Source organism: Rhinopithecus bieti, unplaced genomic scaffold, assembly GCF_001698545.2.
Source record: "Rhinopithecus bieti isolate Rb0 unplaced genomic scaffold, ASM169854v2 scaffold_3615, whole genome shotgun sequence".
In the NCBI taxonomy this organism is placed as follows: Eukaryota; Metazoa; Chordata; class Mammalia; order Primates; family Cercopithecidae; genus Rhinopithecus; species Rhinopithecus bieti.
In genome coordinates this window covers 1,971,097-1,989,102 of record NW_016804369.1, presented here as the reverse complement: position 1 = coordinate 1,989,102, position 18,006 = coordinate 1,971,097, and the positions used below count along the sequence as shown (strand labels likewise).

Genomic DNA, 18,006 nt, shown 5'->3' with positions numbered 1-18,006 from the left:
GCACATCCGCCTCTCCCGCGGCCATCACCAGCCATGGCCCACGCACATTCTCCTTATCTCACTCTTTCAGTGGCATTCCCGTTTTACTGGTGATGGATTTATGCCTTTTTTTTTTTTCCTGCCCAACCACCCTGAAACCAAACCAAGTCAAATTGTGAGGGGCATGTAGTGGCTGGTCCCCGAGAGAGCTGGTTCTGAGTTTTCTGAAAGCCCTCAGAGCCCCTGAGAGGTGGCTTTGCCGGTAGATGTAGGTACTGAGTCCTCTGGGTGTCCTCAGAGCCCCTGGGAGGTGGCTTTGCCGGTAGATGTAGGTACTGAGTTCTCTGGGTGTCCTCAGAGCCCCTGAGAGGTGGCTTTGCTGGTAGATGTAGGTACTGAGTCCTCTGGGTGTCCTCAGAGCCCCTGAGAGGTGGCTTTGCTGGTAGATGTAGGTGCTGAGTCCTCTGGGTATCCTCAGAGCCCCTGAGGGGTGGCTTTGCCGGTAGATGTAGGTGAGGGGGGAGCGGTTGTGTTTTCCGCCCTGGGTCTAATCAGTGTCTCCTCTTGCTGCCATTATTCAGCCACCTGCTTAGACGTTTCTGGAAACCGAAAGCCTCCTGGGCGCTCATGCTGGGTGCCGAGCGGCCTCTCCCCACCTTCCATGCAGGGGCTGCCTCAGTGTCCACGTCTCCTCCCTTCCATCTGGCACAGTCTCCGCCATGAGGAATGCCTTGCTGAGGGCTCCTGGGGCCTTCCCACCCGAGGCCCAGGGTGAAGCTGACACATTCATCACCATCCTTCCTTTCGTCAGCTGTACGGTGAGATGGTCCTCACCACACAGTTCACCCATTTGCAGTGTGCTGCCCAGGGCCACTGCTGTGCTTGCAGATGCCACGGTCACATGTGGGAGGCTCCCATTGCCCCCAAGGACCCATTCCCGTCTGTGATCACCCATCCCTCTTCCCCTGCCTCCGGTGCTGAGTGACCCCTGACCTACCTCCGTTCTCCGAATCGGAGTCCCCGGATTCCCGACTGGTTTCCCGGAGTGGCGCATGCCATGGGGCAGTAGTGTGGCAGCGTTTTGTCTGCCCTGAGCACGCCACGAGGTTTGGGTGGCCTCCAGGTCCACACGCAGGCGCCCCACGAGGTTGGCCATCAGTAGGTTGCATGTGGTAGCCTCGCTGACCAGGCTCATTGATTGGAAAGGAAGGCGTCGTGGGTGTGCCGAGGCCGCTGCTGTCTGGGAAGACACCTCAGCACTGTGCCAGGGCTCCCAGAGGGAAGTCAGCCGGGCACCCCGTGTCTGGCATTGAGGTTCCGTGAATGCTGCGGCTGACCTGCTCGCTTGCAGCACGGACAGTCAAGGAGGGACTTGAGGGAGCCAGGGGCTGAGAGCTTGGGTCTTCATCCTGCCCCGGATCCGACTGGGTGGCTCCTGTTGTGTCTGCGTGCAGTGACCCTCAGCACCTGTGCCACCACTGATGCGTGTCATTTTATATCATAATTATAATATCACGGTGCCTGGCTGTCTTCTCCAGCTCTAATGTTGTTTTCATTTTTAATGAGTTACTCACTGTTATTTTTAGTTAATTCACCTTTTATTTAGAAAATCCTCAATTCATCTGAATTTGTTTCATGTGTTTGATTTTCCAAGTTGGACACGGCTTTGAAAATTATTAATCCCAATACACTGAGGACTGGAGAATATGGATACTCTTATATTCCTGGGGTGGGGTGGGGAGGGTAAAATCATGCATCTGTTTTCTGAGCAGTTTGACTATCCACACCCAAGACCTTAAAATGTAAGTGCCTTTGACCAAACAAATATATTTCCTAGGATTTATCATTAGGAAGACATTGTGGAAGTGTGCAAAAATATGTTTATAAGAATATATAATGCAACACTATATTAGCCAAAAGTCAGAAGAAACCTCAATGCCCAACATTAGGAAACTGGTTAAATAAAGTATGTTAATATGTTCAGTGGAATACTCTACACCCATTTAAAAGGCTATGATAAAAATAATATTTCATGAGGTAGAAGTACAGAATGCTATCTTTAAGGTGAAAGAATAAGCAGATTGCTAAATAGTGTATATGATTCTGTTTTCACTAAATTATATTATTGAAAGATTATAGGGTTAATTTTCTTCACATTTGCTTGTTAATTGGGAGATGTATAGTTATGTGAACAAAATGTCAGAATCATAAACCTGTTATCTGATGCAAAGAGTTCTGAGCATGAAACTTTGTTTCAGAATTGCATTTTTACTTTAAATCTGTGTGTGTGAGCCGGCAGTGGCCTGGATTTCCACTGTACAGAGAACTCATCAGCCCCGAACGATCATGGGGGTTTGTAATTCCCTAGGAGTGGGAGAGAAGCCGTGTACCTGCCCAGTGTTCTGCGGGGGCAGGGGTGTGGGCTGTGTCCTCCAGAGCCTCTAACGAAGTAACTGTGTTTTCCCTGCAGTTACAACCCCTTCGATGGACCAAACGAGAACCCCGAAGCTGAGCTGCCCCTCACGGCGGGAAAATACCTCTACGTCTATGGAGACATGGATGAGGATGGGTTCTATGAAGGTCTCTGTTGGAACATGGCTGTGACGGACGTAGGCTGGGCTGGTCCACCCTGCAAACCACTTCATCCAGGGCCCTGATAGACGGGCGGGCTCTCACCATACTCCTGGCCGCCCAGCCCTCCGCTCTGACCCTTCCCCACTCCATAGTTACCAGGTTTCCCCTCTTCGATGACTGGAAAGAAACCTGAGTGGGGTTTCCAGTGTTCAGCTCCAAGTTGACCTCTGACACATGGTAGATGTTTTCTGCTCATCTCTGCAGAGCTTTTGGCAGCTATTCCCAGACGCACGGGGCTGATGGACCCTCTGCTTCCAAAAGGGTCTGTCCTGCTCTTGTCTTTCAGCCCAGCTCCCTTGGCGTCTCCCAGAGGCATCCTCCTGGCAGAGCCTCATTCTGCTCCAGGTGATCTCATGGGAAGGTAGCCCTTGGCACCTGTGGAAGGCCATCCATCTCCTTGACGTTGAGGCACTGTTGTCAGCTTAGGGGTGACCCCAGGTCATCCCTGCTAATGCCCTCGAGGTCTCCTCTCCAAATTGGAAATCAGGGAATGTAAATCCTCCATCTGAAACGCCCTACCTTTTGTTGCCTTTTTAGCTTGAGAATAAACATGTAACAGCACCAGCAGTTCATAAATCAACGTTCTAAAAGATTTGATTCCCTAATTCCCTACACATTTCAACTGCCCTGGACAAATAGTGTGGTCTTGGTTTCTTCCTCTTCCCCCTGAGCAGATGGAATCTTTCTTGCTGAGCTAGTTTCTCTTTGGTGACCTCGTGCTGTTTTCTCAGAGCTGATGGAAGCCCCGGGGGCTTTTCCTGGGTGTTTAACTGGGGTAAGGTCGCGTCGCCTCTAGAGGCGTCCATGAGCAGGAGCCCAGCAGGAGAGCTGCCTTGCTCACCACTCGCTCACCAGCAGCTCTTCTTGGCTCTGGATGGTCCAGCCAAGAACTCTCACCACAGCTGGTAGCAAAGCAATTTGAATTCTTCCCATAAGTCCACATTGTCACCACTGATTTTCACATAAGCACAGAAATATGTGCCCAAGACAGCTGCCAGAAAACCTGTGTTGAAATCTCTGGAAATTTCTCACCAGGCATTGAGTCCACAGAAGCTTTCCAGGAGCCTCTTTGCAGGCAGGGGTCAAAACTCAGGACTCCATTGTCCGTGTGACAGCAGGAAACTTCCTTCACCTCACTGTGCCTCAGCTTCCTCTGCTATAGAATGGAGATAGTAATAGTACCCACCTCATAGAGGGTCTGTGAGGATAAATGAGGTAATAGATATGAAGGTCTTAGGACAGAGCTTAGCACACAGTAATTGTTCAATAAATAGTAGCTATCACTATCACCACCACCATTATAATCATCCTCATAGTCACCATCACCATCTCATCACCACCACCATCGTCGTCATCACCACCATCTCCTCCAAACTAAGGAGTTTTAAATAGTGCATCCTCAGTGCAAAGGATTAGCTCTTGCAGACCCACACCCTAGGTGGAGGTTTGGAACAGAATCCAAGTCCTTCTTATTTATTTTTTTAGAATCCAGGACTAATTAAATGGTTGACATGTCTTCGCCTGGCCCACAACACATCACATGCTCCCCCAAGGCAGGGGGTCTTTTGGGCACAGAATTCAATGCTCAGCATTTCCCAGCCCCTCTCTGTGGGTCTGTGGGTGCCTTGTGATGAATTGGGGGAAATGGTCCATTCTGGGTCTGTGCTGGGAGATTATCCAAATTGCTTCATCTTTGAAGCTCTGAACGCTTCTCCATTCTCTGGCCATCTGCTGTTAGCAGCCTCGTGAGCCCTGCTAATGAAGAAAGCACATAGAAGTTTGAGTTTCACAAAATGCGGCAGTCCCCACTACATCCACTCTTAGCCACAAGAGCTACTTGGACATATTTTTTGCAACTCAACTTGTGGTTCTGACACCAAATCGATAGTTTTGTTTCACATCAAATTGGACACATCGTGGAATCGTTACGATGTGCCCAGTGTTTTTCAAGGGGGACAGGAAATCACCTTTTAATTCTTATACTCAAAAATCATAGTAAGATGTTTATTTTCTTAATCGCCAAAAGCCATTGAGTTGACTGACTCGTCCTTCTAACAAATCTTTCCTGTGCACGGTTGTGAGCCAGCTGTCACTCTAGGGCTGGACATTCAATCGTCGTGAGATCCCTGCTGTCCCCGAGTGTTGTTCGTGTTAGGAGGGGGTAGTCAGTGTAGGTACATGGACACACAAACATGACGGTTTCAGGTTGCGATAAATATCATGGAGAAAAGAAGACTGGGCCATGGGGCTGGAGGAGCTGGCTCTTTAGATGGTGGGTGTGGAGCAGGCCCCAGCATGGACTCCTGGGAACAGTGGCGGAGCCCTAGGGCAACCCTGTTGCTCTGCCTTACGGTCCTGGTGGGGGAGGTGGGAGTACGCTGGAGGTCTCGGGGCCCCTGCTGTGATGGCTGAGTGATAGCTCTGTCCTTGTACCCAACAGGAGAGCTCCTCGATGGCCAGAGGGGTCTGGTGCCCTCCAACTTCGTGGACTTTGTGCAGGACAACGAGTCGCGGTTGGCAAGCACGCTGGGGAACGAGCAGGATCAGAACTTCATCAACCATTCCGGCATCGGCCTGGAGGGAGAGCACATCCTGGACCTCCACTCCCCAACCCATACAGATGCAGGCATCACCGACAACAGTGCCGGGACCCTGGACGTGAACATCGACGACATCGGAGAAGACATCGTGCCTTACCCTAGAAAAATCACCCTTATCAAACAACTCGCCAAAAGTGTTATTGTGGGCTGGGAGCCCCCGGCGGTACCACCAGGATGGGGAACCGTGAGCAGCTACAACGTCCTGGTGGACAAGGAGACGCGCATGAACCTCACCCTGGGGAGCAGAACTAAAGCCCTCATCGAGAAGCTCAACATGGCGGCCTGCACCTACCGCATCTCCGTGCAGTGTGTCACCAGCAGGGGCAGCTCGGACGAGCTGCAGTGCACGCTGCTGGTGGGCAAGGACGTGGTGGTGGCCCCTTCCCACCTGCGGGTGGACAACATCACGCAGATCTCCGCCCAGCTCTCCTGGCTGCCCACCAACAGCAACTACAGCCACGTCATCTTCCTCAACGAGGAGGAGTTCGACATCGTCAAGGCCGCCAGGTACAAGTACCAGTTCTTCAATCTCAGGCCCAACATGGCCTATAAGGTGAAGGTTCTGGCCAAACCCCACCAGATGCCGTGGCAGCTCCCGCTGGAGCAAAGGGAGAAGAAGGAGGCCTTTGTGGAGTTCTCCACGTTGCCTGCAGGTGAGCCCTGTGTCCTTCCGTGGGTCCCCCAGGGCGAGAACAACAGGTGGTCACCCTGCCCGTGGGGAAAGAAGGTGGGGCAGGCAGAAGCCAGAATCCCCATCCCGACAGCATGACCCTGGAAAATCCCTTAGGTCACCCGTGAAGCACAGAACGTGTGTGCGTGCACGCGCGCAGGAGTCCTTGGAGCATGTTAGGGACCATGTTGGGAGTTTTTCTTTGAGTACTTGCATCAGCAAGAGGCTCATCCTACAAAAGACAGGAGGGAAGTGAGTGCCCCCAGGGAACATGGTTGCATCTTCTGTGTCACACGCACCCCCGGACACATACTCAGAGTGGAATAGCGCCTGGAAGTGCCTATATGCCTCTCGGAACCATTCTTTCTTGTCCTTGTAAATAATAATAATTATTATAAATTTATTATTATTATTATTATTATTATTTTGAGATGGAGTCTTGCTCTGTCACCCAGGCTGGAGTGCAGTGGTGCAATTTCGACTCACTGCAACCTCCTGATTTCAAGCGATTCTCCTGCCTCAGCCTCCTGAGTAGCTGGGATTATAGGCACTGCCACCGCACTTGGCCTAAATTTTGTATTTTTAGTAGAGATGGGTTCACCACTGGTTTGATCAGGCTGGTCCTCAAACTCTGACCTTGTGATCTGCCCACCCTCAGCCTCTCAGAGTGTTGGGATTACAGGCAGGCGCCACTAAGCATGTGCACACGATGCACACGACGCGTACACGCGCTTTGTGTAAAAGACACCGTTTCATCACAGAAGGTATCTTTCTCCCGCAATGTAAACTCCAGTGGTCCTTTTTCCTGCTTTCCTCCCGCTCAAACGGGGAGAGTGAATGGGCCCCCTTCATTTCCGTTGGGGGAGACCAGTAGGGGAGGTGGGGTGAGTGTTACACCCTTCTCTCTTCTTGCTCTCCGACTCGCGCAGGTTCCCAGTGCTGCGAGTTACTGGGCACCCCAGCACCCCACCCCAGAAGCCTCACAACTGCCACTCTGGTATCGTGAAACCCTTTGGCTCACTAGAGCCTGAAACAGAGCTGTGGTGTCAGGGGTAGTGGGACAGACGCTGCCCTGAGCGGGACGGCATGTCGGGGGAACAGACGCTGCCTGAGGGGGGACAGGCACGTCCAGGTACAGCTAACTTAGGCAGGGTCAGTTCATCTGTGTACACCGAGCGACATATATTTCCTCCCCAACTGCACCGGAGTTGATCAAGAAATGCCTGGGATAATAGGCCACCTGCCTTTTCACGGTGCCTCCTGCGATGCCTTCTGATGAGTGCTGGGGGGAAGAAAGAGAAAACACCAGACACGGGCTCCACTCCATGGGGAGTCCAGGAGGGTAAAGGGCACATCTCTTGGGGCCTTCAAGCCGAAAGGCTGCCCTGGAATAACCTTGAGATGGAGAGAGTCAGGTAGAGGAGGGCCCTTAGCACACGAGGTGGGTCCCCAGGCTCACCCCAAGTGACTGGAACAAGGTCTCAGAGTGGGCAAGTAACTGGAGGTGACATGTCTGTGTTGGAGGAAGAGGGTGCGTGTTGACAATCACACATAGGTCCAGCATTTCTCAGAATTCGTGTCCAGTCACACCAATGTGGCATCCCCCATGGGTCTCTGGGTACGGCCAGGGTTAGCCATGCCCGGGATGGTGGTGCAAGGTTGTGGTTCTTCAGAGTAACACAGCTGGTGGGAGATATGGATATGTTTATACTCACACCACACGCCCCACATACAGCACAGACCCACCATACCACAAATGCACACCCACAGACCCACATACACTCACACACACACCACAGACCCCACATGACCCCAACATACACAAATGCACACCACAGACCCACATAACTCACACAACACCCACGACACCCCACAGACCCACATACACAAATGACACCCACAGACCCACATACACTCACACACACACACACCCCACATACAGCCCCACAGACCCGCATACACAAGTACATATACACACACCCACAGACACCCCCACAGACCCACATACACAAATGCACACCCACAGACCCACATACACTCACACACACACACCCCACAGACACCCCACAGACCCACATACACAAATGCACACCCACAGACCCACATACACACACACCCCCACAGACAGCCCCACAGACCCACAGACTCGCACACACATATACACACACACAAATACACACTTATACATACATACACACTCACAAACACGTATACCCATAAACACATATATACATACACATGCATCCACATACACACACCCACATACACACACACGCCCACACATCTACACACATACGTACACTTACACACATCTATACACACACCCCAACACACACACATATACACACACACACATGCACACACACACACACATACACACATGCACATGAACATACAAACACATCCACACACAAACACACCCACATATACACATATATGTACACATACACACATACACCGATACATACACATTTACACACACACACGTACACACACACAGAAATGGATTCTCAGGTTCAATGATGTCATCAGACCTGGTCTCTTCATCTTCAGTTTTGCTCAATTTCATGGGGCGGTAAGATGGAGAATGTGAGGTCCAGGCAGAGGGTAGAAGGAGAGAAAAGAGAGAAGTAAAGGTGAGAGGACCAGGGGCAGGACAGGGGATGGGGGATTGCTTTCCACCAAGATCTCTCTTCCATTTGATCTGCCAAATGCCGGCATCTCATTGGCCCCCTCTGAGCTAATCGTGTGGCTGCCTGGCCAGGCCTGAGACCCCTGGGCAGAGGTGGCTCTGCCGGGTCACAGAGACTGAGGACAGGTAAGGAGATGGTTCCACAGACAGTTCAGGTTTGCATTTCCCAGAAGATGGTGACTAAATGCCAAATTTAAAGGAAAAGGGCAGCTGTGCATCCTGGTACCTGGCTGTACCCCAGCCCCACCCTCCCACCTCACCACAGTTTCTGATGTGCTGTCAACACTGTGTCTTCTCTTTTTCCCTGGTGACTTTACTGAATGATCTTGTTTTCAGGTGACATGGGCGGAGCCCAGTCATGGCTCACCTACCAGGGCAGGGCCCTCAGCACCTCCTTTCCCTTCTGTCCCCTCCCAGGCCCCCCAGCACCCCCACAAGATGTCACTGTCCAGGCTGGGGCAACCCCCGCCACCATCCGGGTCTCCTGGAGACCACCTGTGCTGACGCCCTCCGGGCTGTCCAATGGCGCAAACGTTACCGGCTACGGTGTGTACGCCAAAGGGCAGAGGGTGAGTTTTGTTGGGTCTGGCGGGGGCGGGGAGCTTGTTAGGCTCTAATGCAGCAGGGACGGGCCTGGTATTTGCTCCATGAAGGAGGCAGGGCCTGCTCTTCCAGCCCTGATCACTGGAGGCACCCTCAGCCCCGAAGACTCCATCACTGTACTAAGCACCACCCACCCCACCCCAAGGCCCCTTCCTCATTTCCAGCATTCCCCCCACCTCCCTCCCCTCCCTCATCCCCTTCCCTGCTCTGCTGTGGATTAAAAATGCAGGGGCCAGAGAGGGGACCCCCAGTATCAGAGCATTCTTGATTGATGACTGCCTTGTTCATTTCAACAAACTGGGTCTTAGCAAGATGATACCCATGGCCGAAGGCACGTCCCGCCTTGAAACACTGCTGGGTCTCCACGTTAAGAGGTGGCCAGGCCTTGACTCCAAGAAATGGGTATATCCCTGGTGCCTGGTGTAGGGAACCAAGGACACCAGCCCCCTAGCCCGGCCTGGGGTGAAGTAGAAACGTCTGCCCTCAGGAAGGGCTTGGGAAAGCAGCTGCTCCTCACCGTCCCCAGCTCTGCCCTGCGGGAGCAGGGGTGACTGGGAAACAGGCAGCGCGTCTGCCTGAGCCGCTTCCAGCTGACTCCTGTGCTCTGAGGCGGGAAGCCCCCAGCATGGGCCCTGGCCCCTGCAGAGGAGGCCCTCAGCCCTGCTGTCCCCCAGCAGTTGGAAGCCCACGCTGGCCTCTGCCTGAGCCCCTCTTTTCCCTCCAGCTGTGGCAGTGTTAAACCCGACACTCACTCCCCTCTCTGGCCCCTGCATCTACTCAGAATGGGTCCAGAGGATGGGAGATAAATGGTTGACGTCCCTGGCCTCATGGAACCTCCTACCACTGATTGGGTCGTCGTGCCTGAGGTCTGTGAACCTGTCCCTGCCCCCTCCCAGCAAGACTTCCTGGAGCTTCCATATCTGGTGGGTGGTTGGAGTTGGAGATCGCTGGGGGTGATCCTTTGCACTGGGCATCTGGGCAGACGACTGGCCGGCTCCCCATGCAGGACCGTGGGGCTCATCTCAGGCAGCCCGCGAGCCCGCTCTGCTTGTCCACAGGTGGCTGAAGTCATCTTCCCCACGGCAGACAGCACGGCTGTGGAGCTTGTGCGGCTGCGGAGCCTGGAGGCCAAGGGCGTGACCGTGCGGACCCTCTCCGCCCAGGGCGAGTCCGTGGACTCTGCAGTTGCTGCCGTTCCCCCTGAGCTCCTGGTGCCTCCTACCCCTCACCCGAGACCTGCACCCCAATCAAAGCCATTAGCAAGTTCTGGAGTCCCCGATACCAAAGACGAGCGTCTGGGTCCCCACGCCAGGATGGACGAGGCCTGGGAGCAGAGCCGTGCACCTGGCCCTGTGCATGGGCACACGCTGGAGCCGCCTGCAGGCCCAGGAAGGCGGTCGCCCTCACCCAGCCGCATCCTGCCGCAGCCGCAGGGCACCCCAGTGTCCACCACCGTCGCCAAGGCCATGGCCCGGGAGGCCGCGCAGAGGGTGGCCGAGAGCAGCAGGGTAAGGCTGAGGCTTTCACCTCAGTGGCTCCTCAGTCCCCGAGCCCCATGGGACGGGGCCCTGTCATCTCCCCAGCCCACGGAGGGGGACTGCATCCCAGCTTGCAGGGAGGGGGGCCACGCTCAGCCCATAGCTTTGCTGGTGGACTCTGTCATGTGTCTGACCCTGATTGAGTTAAATGGTGTTTTTTATTTACGAATATGTAACTATATAACTAAGGAAATGCCAGGCACTTGCCTGGCTTAGAAAGCAGGCTCAAAAAAATCCAGACAAGGGTCTTGGTGTGCGACAAGGGATCTGAGAGTTGCCCGGTAGAAGTTGGCCGGGACCCACTTCCCTGAACTGGGCTCTTCCTGGTTTTGCTGGCTGCAGAGTCCTAGGTTCTGTGTGTGTGTGCATGTAAATATATACACACACATGCACACATGTGTCTATATATGTATGGACATGCACCCACAGATACACATATCTGTATGCGTCCTCACATACACATCTGTACCTATGTGTAGAAACACATGGGCATACAGGTCCCTGCGTACATATTTGCATGCCTACTAACTGAACTTTTCTGGGTCCAGGAGAGAGCATTTGGATTGTGGTAGGGCCATGTTCCAGATGACATGTGCAATGGGACATGAATTTTTGAGAAACTGCCTGCAGAGTAATGCCTCCTGTGCAGGGCTGGGGGAGGAGATGTGGGGCTGGGAGCCAGACCGTGTGTCCCCACCCCCACCCTGCAGGGCTTGGGGAGGAGATGTGGGGCTGGGAGCCAGACCGTGTGTCCGCACCCCTACCCAGAACCCAGTCTTGTCTCTCCTGCTGTGTTGAGCCCATTTCCACCTGAGGCGGCAGCACAGCCCTGGTCAGGGCCCTCAGCCCTGCTGGGTCAGCCTGTGGGGTCTCACCAGGACCCTACACCATCCTCCTGTGAGTGTTCCTCTGGGCTGGGGGCCAGGCCAGGGAAACTGAGGCGGGGCATGCACCCTGAGAGGTCAGTGCTGAGCAGCTCAGGTGTGTCTAGGAGGACAGAGAGGATGACGGTGACACTGGGCAGGGAGCCACCTTCTCCTGAGTGGGCCTGACCTGGCAGCGCCTCAGCACGTCTTGAAAAACTGGAAATCTTCTGTGAAATTTCCTAATTATTTCAACATTGGCCACTAATAAAAATACTAAACATGAATTTGTGGCCTTTGTGTAAAGGAAACCCTTCAGAATATGTGAATTCACCATGGCTCTGATTGGCTGACAGGCAGGAGCCCAGGCCCCGGGCTTGGGAGGTGGTACTTCTGGGGAGGCCGTGGGCAGGACGGGGTAACAGCTGTCCTGTGGGATGTGGCTCCACTCCTGCTCCAGGTCCCCAAGAAGGCTGTGAAGGCAGGGAAGCCTGGGAAGCCTGGGGCCGGAGGGGAAGCAAATCCGTCCAAGTCCTGTGTTTCAGACAAATGTGAATTGGTCAAAGTATTTTAAAAAACTGGGCAGAGGGGACCAATGGAGGGAATGAGGTGTCATCTCTGTATCCAAATATTACCTCAAAGGTTAAAAAGAGGCTAGACGTGGTGGCTCATGCCTGTAATCCCAGTAGTCTGGGAGGCCGAGGCGGGCAGATCACCTGAGCTCAGGAGTTTGAGATCAGCCTGACCAACATAGTGAAACCCTATCTCTACTAAAAATACAAAAATTAGCCAGGCATGGTGTTGGGCGCCTGTAGTCCCAGCTACTTGGGAGGCTGAGGCAGGAGAATCGCTTGAACCTGGGAGTCAGAGGTTTCAGTGAGCTATAATTGCGCCACTGCACTCTAGCCTGGGTGACAGAGTGAGACTCTGTCTCAAAAAAAAAAGATTCTGGTGGGTCTGGGGCAGCGAGAGGGTGGCAGAGCTGGGCCCAGAGCACTGTGGGGGGGGCACCTGGCCAGGCTGTGAGGGGCGGAAGGTTTGGCGAGTGCAGGTGGGGCTGAGTGTGGCTGAAGGTGGGCCTGCCTCACCCGTGTGCCTCCTTTCTCTTTCCAAGTTAGAGAAAAGGAGCGTCTTCCTAGAGAGAAGCAGCGCAGGGCAGTATGCCGCCTCGGATGAGGAGGACGCCTACGACTCCCCAGACTTCAAGAGGAGGGGCGCCTCAGTGGACGACTTCCTGAAAGGCTCTGAACTCAGCAAGCAGGTGAGTGCGCGCCAGACCCCACACCGTCCTCTTGGTTGGCATGGGTTCGGAGCAGGCCCCGTGGAGATCAAGACACGTGGGCACTTTTCCCCGCTACCCTTGGGTCCCTGAGAGAGATGGAGATGCCCAGCTGGGGTCCCAAGTCATGCTAGATTTCTTAAGCTTAGGTTTAATGATGCCTGTCACATACCCTCATTGGGGATAATTGAAAAGTCGAAGTACAGGGCTTCCACCTGCCCCCAGTGCACCATCCTGGTATTTGGTCATGGGGGTGGTTTTGTGGGTCCTGGTAGGGTTAGGCTCAGTTCAGGCAGAACATGCCATTCACTCATTCACCTCCGTTAATCGGGCAGATGTTTGTTGGACATCTGTGTGCTAGGGAGGCATCATGGGAGACAAAAATAACGGCCGGTGTTCGTCCTTCAGAACAGCAAAACGTCAGAGCTGGGCTCACGAGGAAGACATTCAGCCAGTTTGGGGTTTCTGTCTAATTTCCGATCATGCATATTCTAATGGAAATGCCCTCGGATGCTGTAAAGAACCAAACGTGGACAACAGGAGCAATGGAAATAACCGGGGGCCTGGGGAATGCTCAATCTTGGGAGCTCAAAGACGCTGCAGATATCAGATCACACAGTATCCTCTGTACCCACTCCCACAGCAAAACAGCCCCATACCCATAGAGGGGGACTGGCATGTCTCAGACCTGGGTTTATGTCCCAGCTGGTTACAGACCACAAGTGGGCAAGTCCCCTGACTCCTCCAGCCATGATGGTCTTCATCTAGAAGATCCAAATCATTCAGAAACGGAATGTCCAGCTAATCACGGCTAAGACAACAAAGACGTTTAATTACCCCACATCACAGGAAGTCTGCAGTAGAGGCTGTGAGGTGGATTTGGCTCTCAGTGTGTCAGGGGTCTGGGTTCTGTCTCTTCCATTCTCTTGGCCTTTCTCTCATGGTTACAAAGTGGCTGCCATAGCTCCAATAATTGCACCCTCCTATGAGAGAACCCCAAGAAGGAAAAAAGGGATGAATGGAAGCCAGACTTCCTTCTAGTCAGACTTTCCATGATATCTCGCTGAGCAGACTGAGGTCACATGGCCACTACCCAGGCAGGAACTGCATTCCAATGAATGGCTTCTCAGTGATGTGTCATCCAAAAGCCCACCAGCGTGGCTCAGTGGTAGAAAGGAGAGCTTTATTGGTGACATCAGTTTGCAGACCAGGAAGAGAGAGGCTCTGGTGCATGCTGAGGGTGCTGTCTCTGAAGAGGGAAGGGCAGGGTGGTTTTTATGCCTCACAGGGTCCACATTACACAGAACCATATGCATTCAGGTTGGGGAAAAGCTGTCCATCCGTCTGAGAGGAGTCACACACACATGCAGTGAGTAGACGTATCTGTAGCATCCTCCGTGCGCACCGCACTGGGGCGGGGTTTTAGTGTTAGAATGAGGTGGAATTGGCTCTTCCCACCAAAAGGTGAACCCCAGGACTCAATGCCTAAGCTAAAATGGGCCTAAGCCTCTTTAAGCTGAAACTGGCTTCATGTCTACAGTCGCTTGTCAGAAAAGAGTGTGTGTAAGGCTGGTCCTCTGCCCAGTTGGAGTTGCGTGGTCTGGGTTGTAAATGAGAGTTAGGAGGAGTCCCATAGCTCCTGTTGTTGGGGAGTTTAGCCAGAGTGTGGGTTTTCTTGCAGCACAGGAATTTAGAGAGCAGCCATGCCAGCCAGGCCTTGACCCCTCGGTCCCAGGTATCTTTTATTTCCCTAACCTTAGGGGCCATCTCAGTAGAGAAAGGTATCTGTTTTGGTCGCTTGGGTCACAGATGATTCATCCTCTTGGTGCTGGGCCCTGGGTGAGTTCTGGAGATAGGATTTCTGCTGACTGTTGTACTGGTCTGCTGGGGCTGCCATCACAGAATACCACAGATCAGGTGGCTCAAACAACACAAGTCTGCTTCTCACAGTGCTGGGGCTGGAAGTCCAGGACCGAGGCACCAGCAGGGCTGGTTTCCCCTGAGGCCTCCCTGAGGCCTGTAGATGGCGCCTTCTCCCTGAGTCCTCACGCAGCCTTTTCTCTGTACATCCCTGGTATCTTGTCCTCTTTTTGTAAGGAAAACAGTCCTATTGGATTAGGGCCTACCATCATGATGTCATATAATCTTAATCACCTTTTTAAAGAGCCTATCTCCAAATAAAATCACATTGGTGGTTAAGGTTTCAACTTCTGAATAGGGAGGGGTGGGGAAATACAACTTAGTCCATAGCAAATGTGGAGCCAGCAACACCTGCCACAATAGCACCTGCCTCATAGTTTATGAGGCTTTCCGTGTGTTGCATGACACGCAAAATGCAACTGGCATGTAGTAAGTTCTCAGTAAATGTGAGCGCTTATTTTGTGTATACAGGGAAACTGAGGCCCACAGAATTGAGAATTTTTGTCCATGATTATGCAGATGGTCTTCTAACTGGCCTGTAGAAGACCTGTTTCCATGCCTTTCCCAATGTGCCCTGTTTTCTACCTACCCAGGAGTGAATCATTACCTTCCCTGCAATCTGCTCAGGTTTTGAACCCAGACGAAAGGCTGGAGCAGTTGTTCTCTGGGTGTGGGACCCACATCCCCAGTGGTTTTTGAGATCAGCATTCAGCGCTGTCTTATGGCAGCCACAGCCCCAGGTGGTCACAGAGCCCTTGACATGTGGTCACCTGGGGCTGAGTGTAACTGAGGCCCTGAATTTTTACTTCTATAAAATTAGTTACAGATTAGTTTACGTTCTAATTAGTTTGCATGTAAACAGCCACACGTGGCTGGTGGCCACCACAGCTGATGCCCAGCTCTGGATGACCACACCTGCTGCAAGAGATGACTTTTCTAGAGGAGAGTAGAAATACAGCAGCAGAAACACAGGTGTGTACTTTCAAGGGCCTTCCAGTCCTTCTGATGAGACTGCAGAGGAAGTCTGTCTGGCTAAGCATGCTATTAATGTTGTCGTGCTTGTTTCCTTTTTTAACAGAGCAAACAGGTCTGTTTCTACTAAAATTTAAAAAGCAATATTTAGCAGCATTGTTTTATGCTGTATTCATTTAGATGACAAGTGATACTTGTTTTCCATTTACAGTTGAGATATTTTCTGTAAAAGTAACATTAAATATTGATTCAATTCAAAGAATACATTCATTAATCATACAGATGACATCTGGCTAGGTGACGCATCATGATGGTGGCAGGGAGTGACTGAAGTTGAGCTGGTGCACAGACCGCTGGCTTTTCAACCCGGGAAGCATTCCCTGACCACCCACTTCCCCACGCTGCCCGCCCCGTCACACGTACCCTTACCCCCTGGCATTATCCCATCTGCTCCAAGACACTGACATTCTAGCAGGCGGAAGCCTCCACTTGTAGTTGACTATAGTATCTCTAGCATTTCACACATAGTAGGTGCCCAATGAATGTTTGTTGAATGAATGAATGAAAGAAGTGAGGCTGAGGGTAGCTGAGACATTTGCTCTGAAAAAATCACCTCCATTCTCCCAATATTACAAATGCATTTCCATTCAGTCCACAGTGAGAAATGCTCACTATACCAATAAATAATACCTTTATCTATTTTTAAAAGTGTTTCATTGACAAAGACTGCCTGTGTTCTAGGTGTATGTCTTGATGACTGGATGTGGGTACCCTCTGTGTAAAGACTGTCACGCACGGCTGAGTGTGGTGGCTCAAGCCTGTGTTCCCAGCACTTTGGGAGGCCAAGGCGGGTGGATCACTTGAGGTCAGGAGTTTGAGACCAGCCTGGCCAACATGGTGAAACCCCGTCTCCACTAAAAATATAAAAATTGGCTGGGTGTGGTGGCAGGTGCCTGTAATCCCAGCTACTCAGGAGGCTGAGGCACGAGAATTGCTTGAACCTGGGAGGTGGAGGTTGCAGTGAGCTGAGATCATGACACCGCACTCCGGTCTGGGCAACAGGGTGAGACTTGGTCTCAAAAAAAAAAAAGTCTGTCCTAGTCAGGTGAATTAATACATCTGTCATTGCCCATGCTGAACACTAGGCCCCCAGAACCTGCTCTGCATGTAACTGAAAGTCTGTACCCTTATTACATCTAAGGAAAGAGGCTTTTAAGAGGAAATTGTGACTTTTAGTTTGGCGAGAGAAAAGGTGGTTTGCCAAGTGACAAGACTGAAGTTTGCTATAGTGATGATCAAAATCCTGTCTTGTGGAGGCTTTACCTCAGTTTCTCTATAAGTGAAATTTATAGCCACAGGCCTGCTGGATGCGGGGCTCAGCACCTCCCCTATCCCCAGGGAGTACCATCTGCCTGCTGGCATTCTCCATTGAGGACTGGAGGTAAAGCCGCGTGTCCCCCTAGGAGAAGGCACCGCCAGGTGGAGTTTCTAAGGCCATGTTCTCTGTCAGCAGAGGCAAGGGCAGACCTGGACCCTGGTCTCAGCCCTGGCGTTTACTTGCTGAGTGCCTTCGGCCAGTCACTAGACATCTCACTGAAATGCTGGCGACCTTTGCTTAGAACACTATTCCAAGAATGGAGAGACGGCTGACCTCAAGCATCTGGTGAATGCCAGACGCCTCCTTCCGTCTCGGGAGTTGACCCCTAGCTTGCTGCTGGGGTTGAACAAAGTGAGACTGTTCTGTGGTGCAGGAAGACCCTCGCCAGGGGCCTTGGGAGGGCCTCGTTAGACACAGCCTCACCTTTTTCATCCATTTAAACCCAGTTCGTTTTCATGCCCTCCACTTGGAGCCTGGTTGGAAGCGTTAGGCCTGTTGCAGCTGAGAGGCTGGGGTTACAGACTGCCCTGAGCCCTTCCCATCCTCCCTCCCGCGGGCTCGGGGCCAGAAACCTTCCATCTGCAGCGCCATGCAGCCTCCCTCAGCAGGCCAGGAACTGACCGTGATGCCAACGCATACACATCTTCATCTAGGTTAGTCATTGAAGCCAGATTTTTTTAAGATAAATACATCATAAAATGCTATTGAATACTTTTGTCTTGCCACACCCCTGCAAAATAAACTGTTCCCAATCAACACCATATAGCAAAAACACAGTATCGTTATGGATGTATTGCATTCATAAATCTGAGCGCATGACAGCGTGTAGTTCGAGTTGTTGAAGGTTTGCTTTGAATACTGTTACCACAAGACGGGGT

The 18,006-nt window shown here is 52.3% G+C and overlaps 1 protein-coding gene across 1 annotated transcript in view; it reads left to right on the top strand.

Annotated features, from left to right (window-relative positions):
• RIMBP2 (RIMS binding protein 2) overlaps positions 1 to 18,006 on the top strand; it is a 234,357-nt gene that overhangs the window by 183,628 nt on the left and 32,723 nt on the right. The window contains exons 9-13 of the mRNA XM_017867548.1: positions 2,450 to 2,559; positions 5,054 to 5,866; positions 8,993 to 9,144; positions 10,237 to 10,686; positions 12,694 to 12,840. Coding sequence (XP_017723037.1) covers positions 2,450 to 2,559; positions 5,054 to 5,866; positions 8,993 to 9,144; positions 10,237 to 10,686; positions 12,694 to 12,840 — 1,672 coding nt within the window. The remainder of the gene's footprint in view (positions 1 to 2,449; positions 2,560 to 5,053; positions 5,867 to 8,992; positions 9,145 to 10,236; positions 10,687 to 12,693; positions 12,841 to 18,006) is intronic.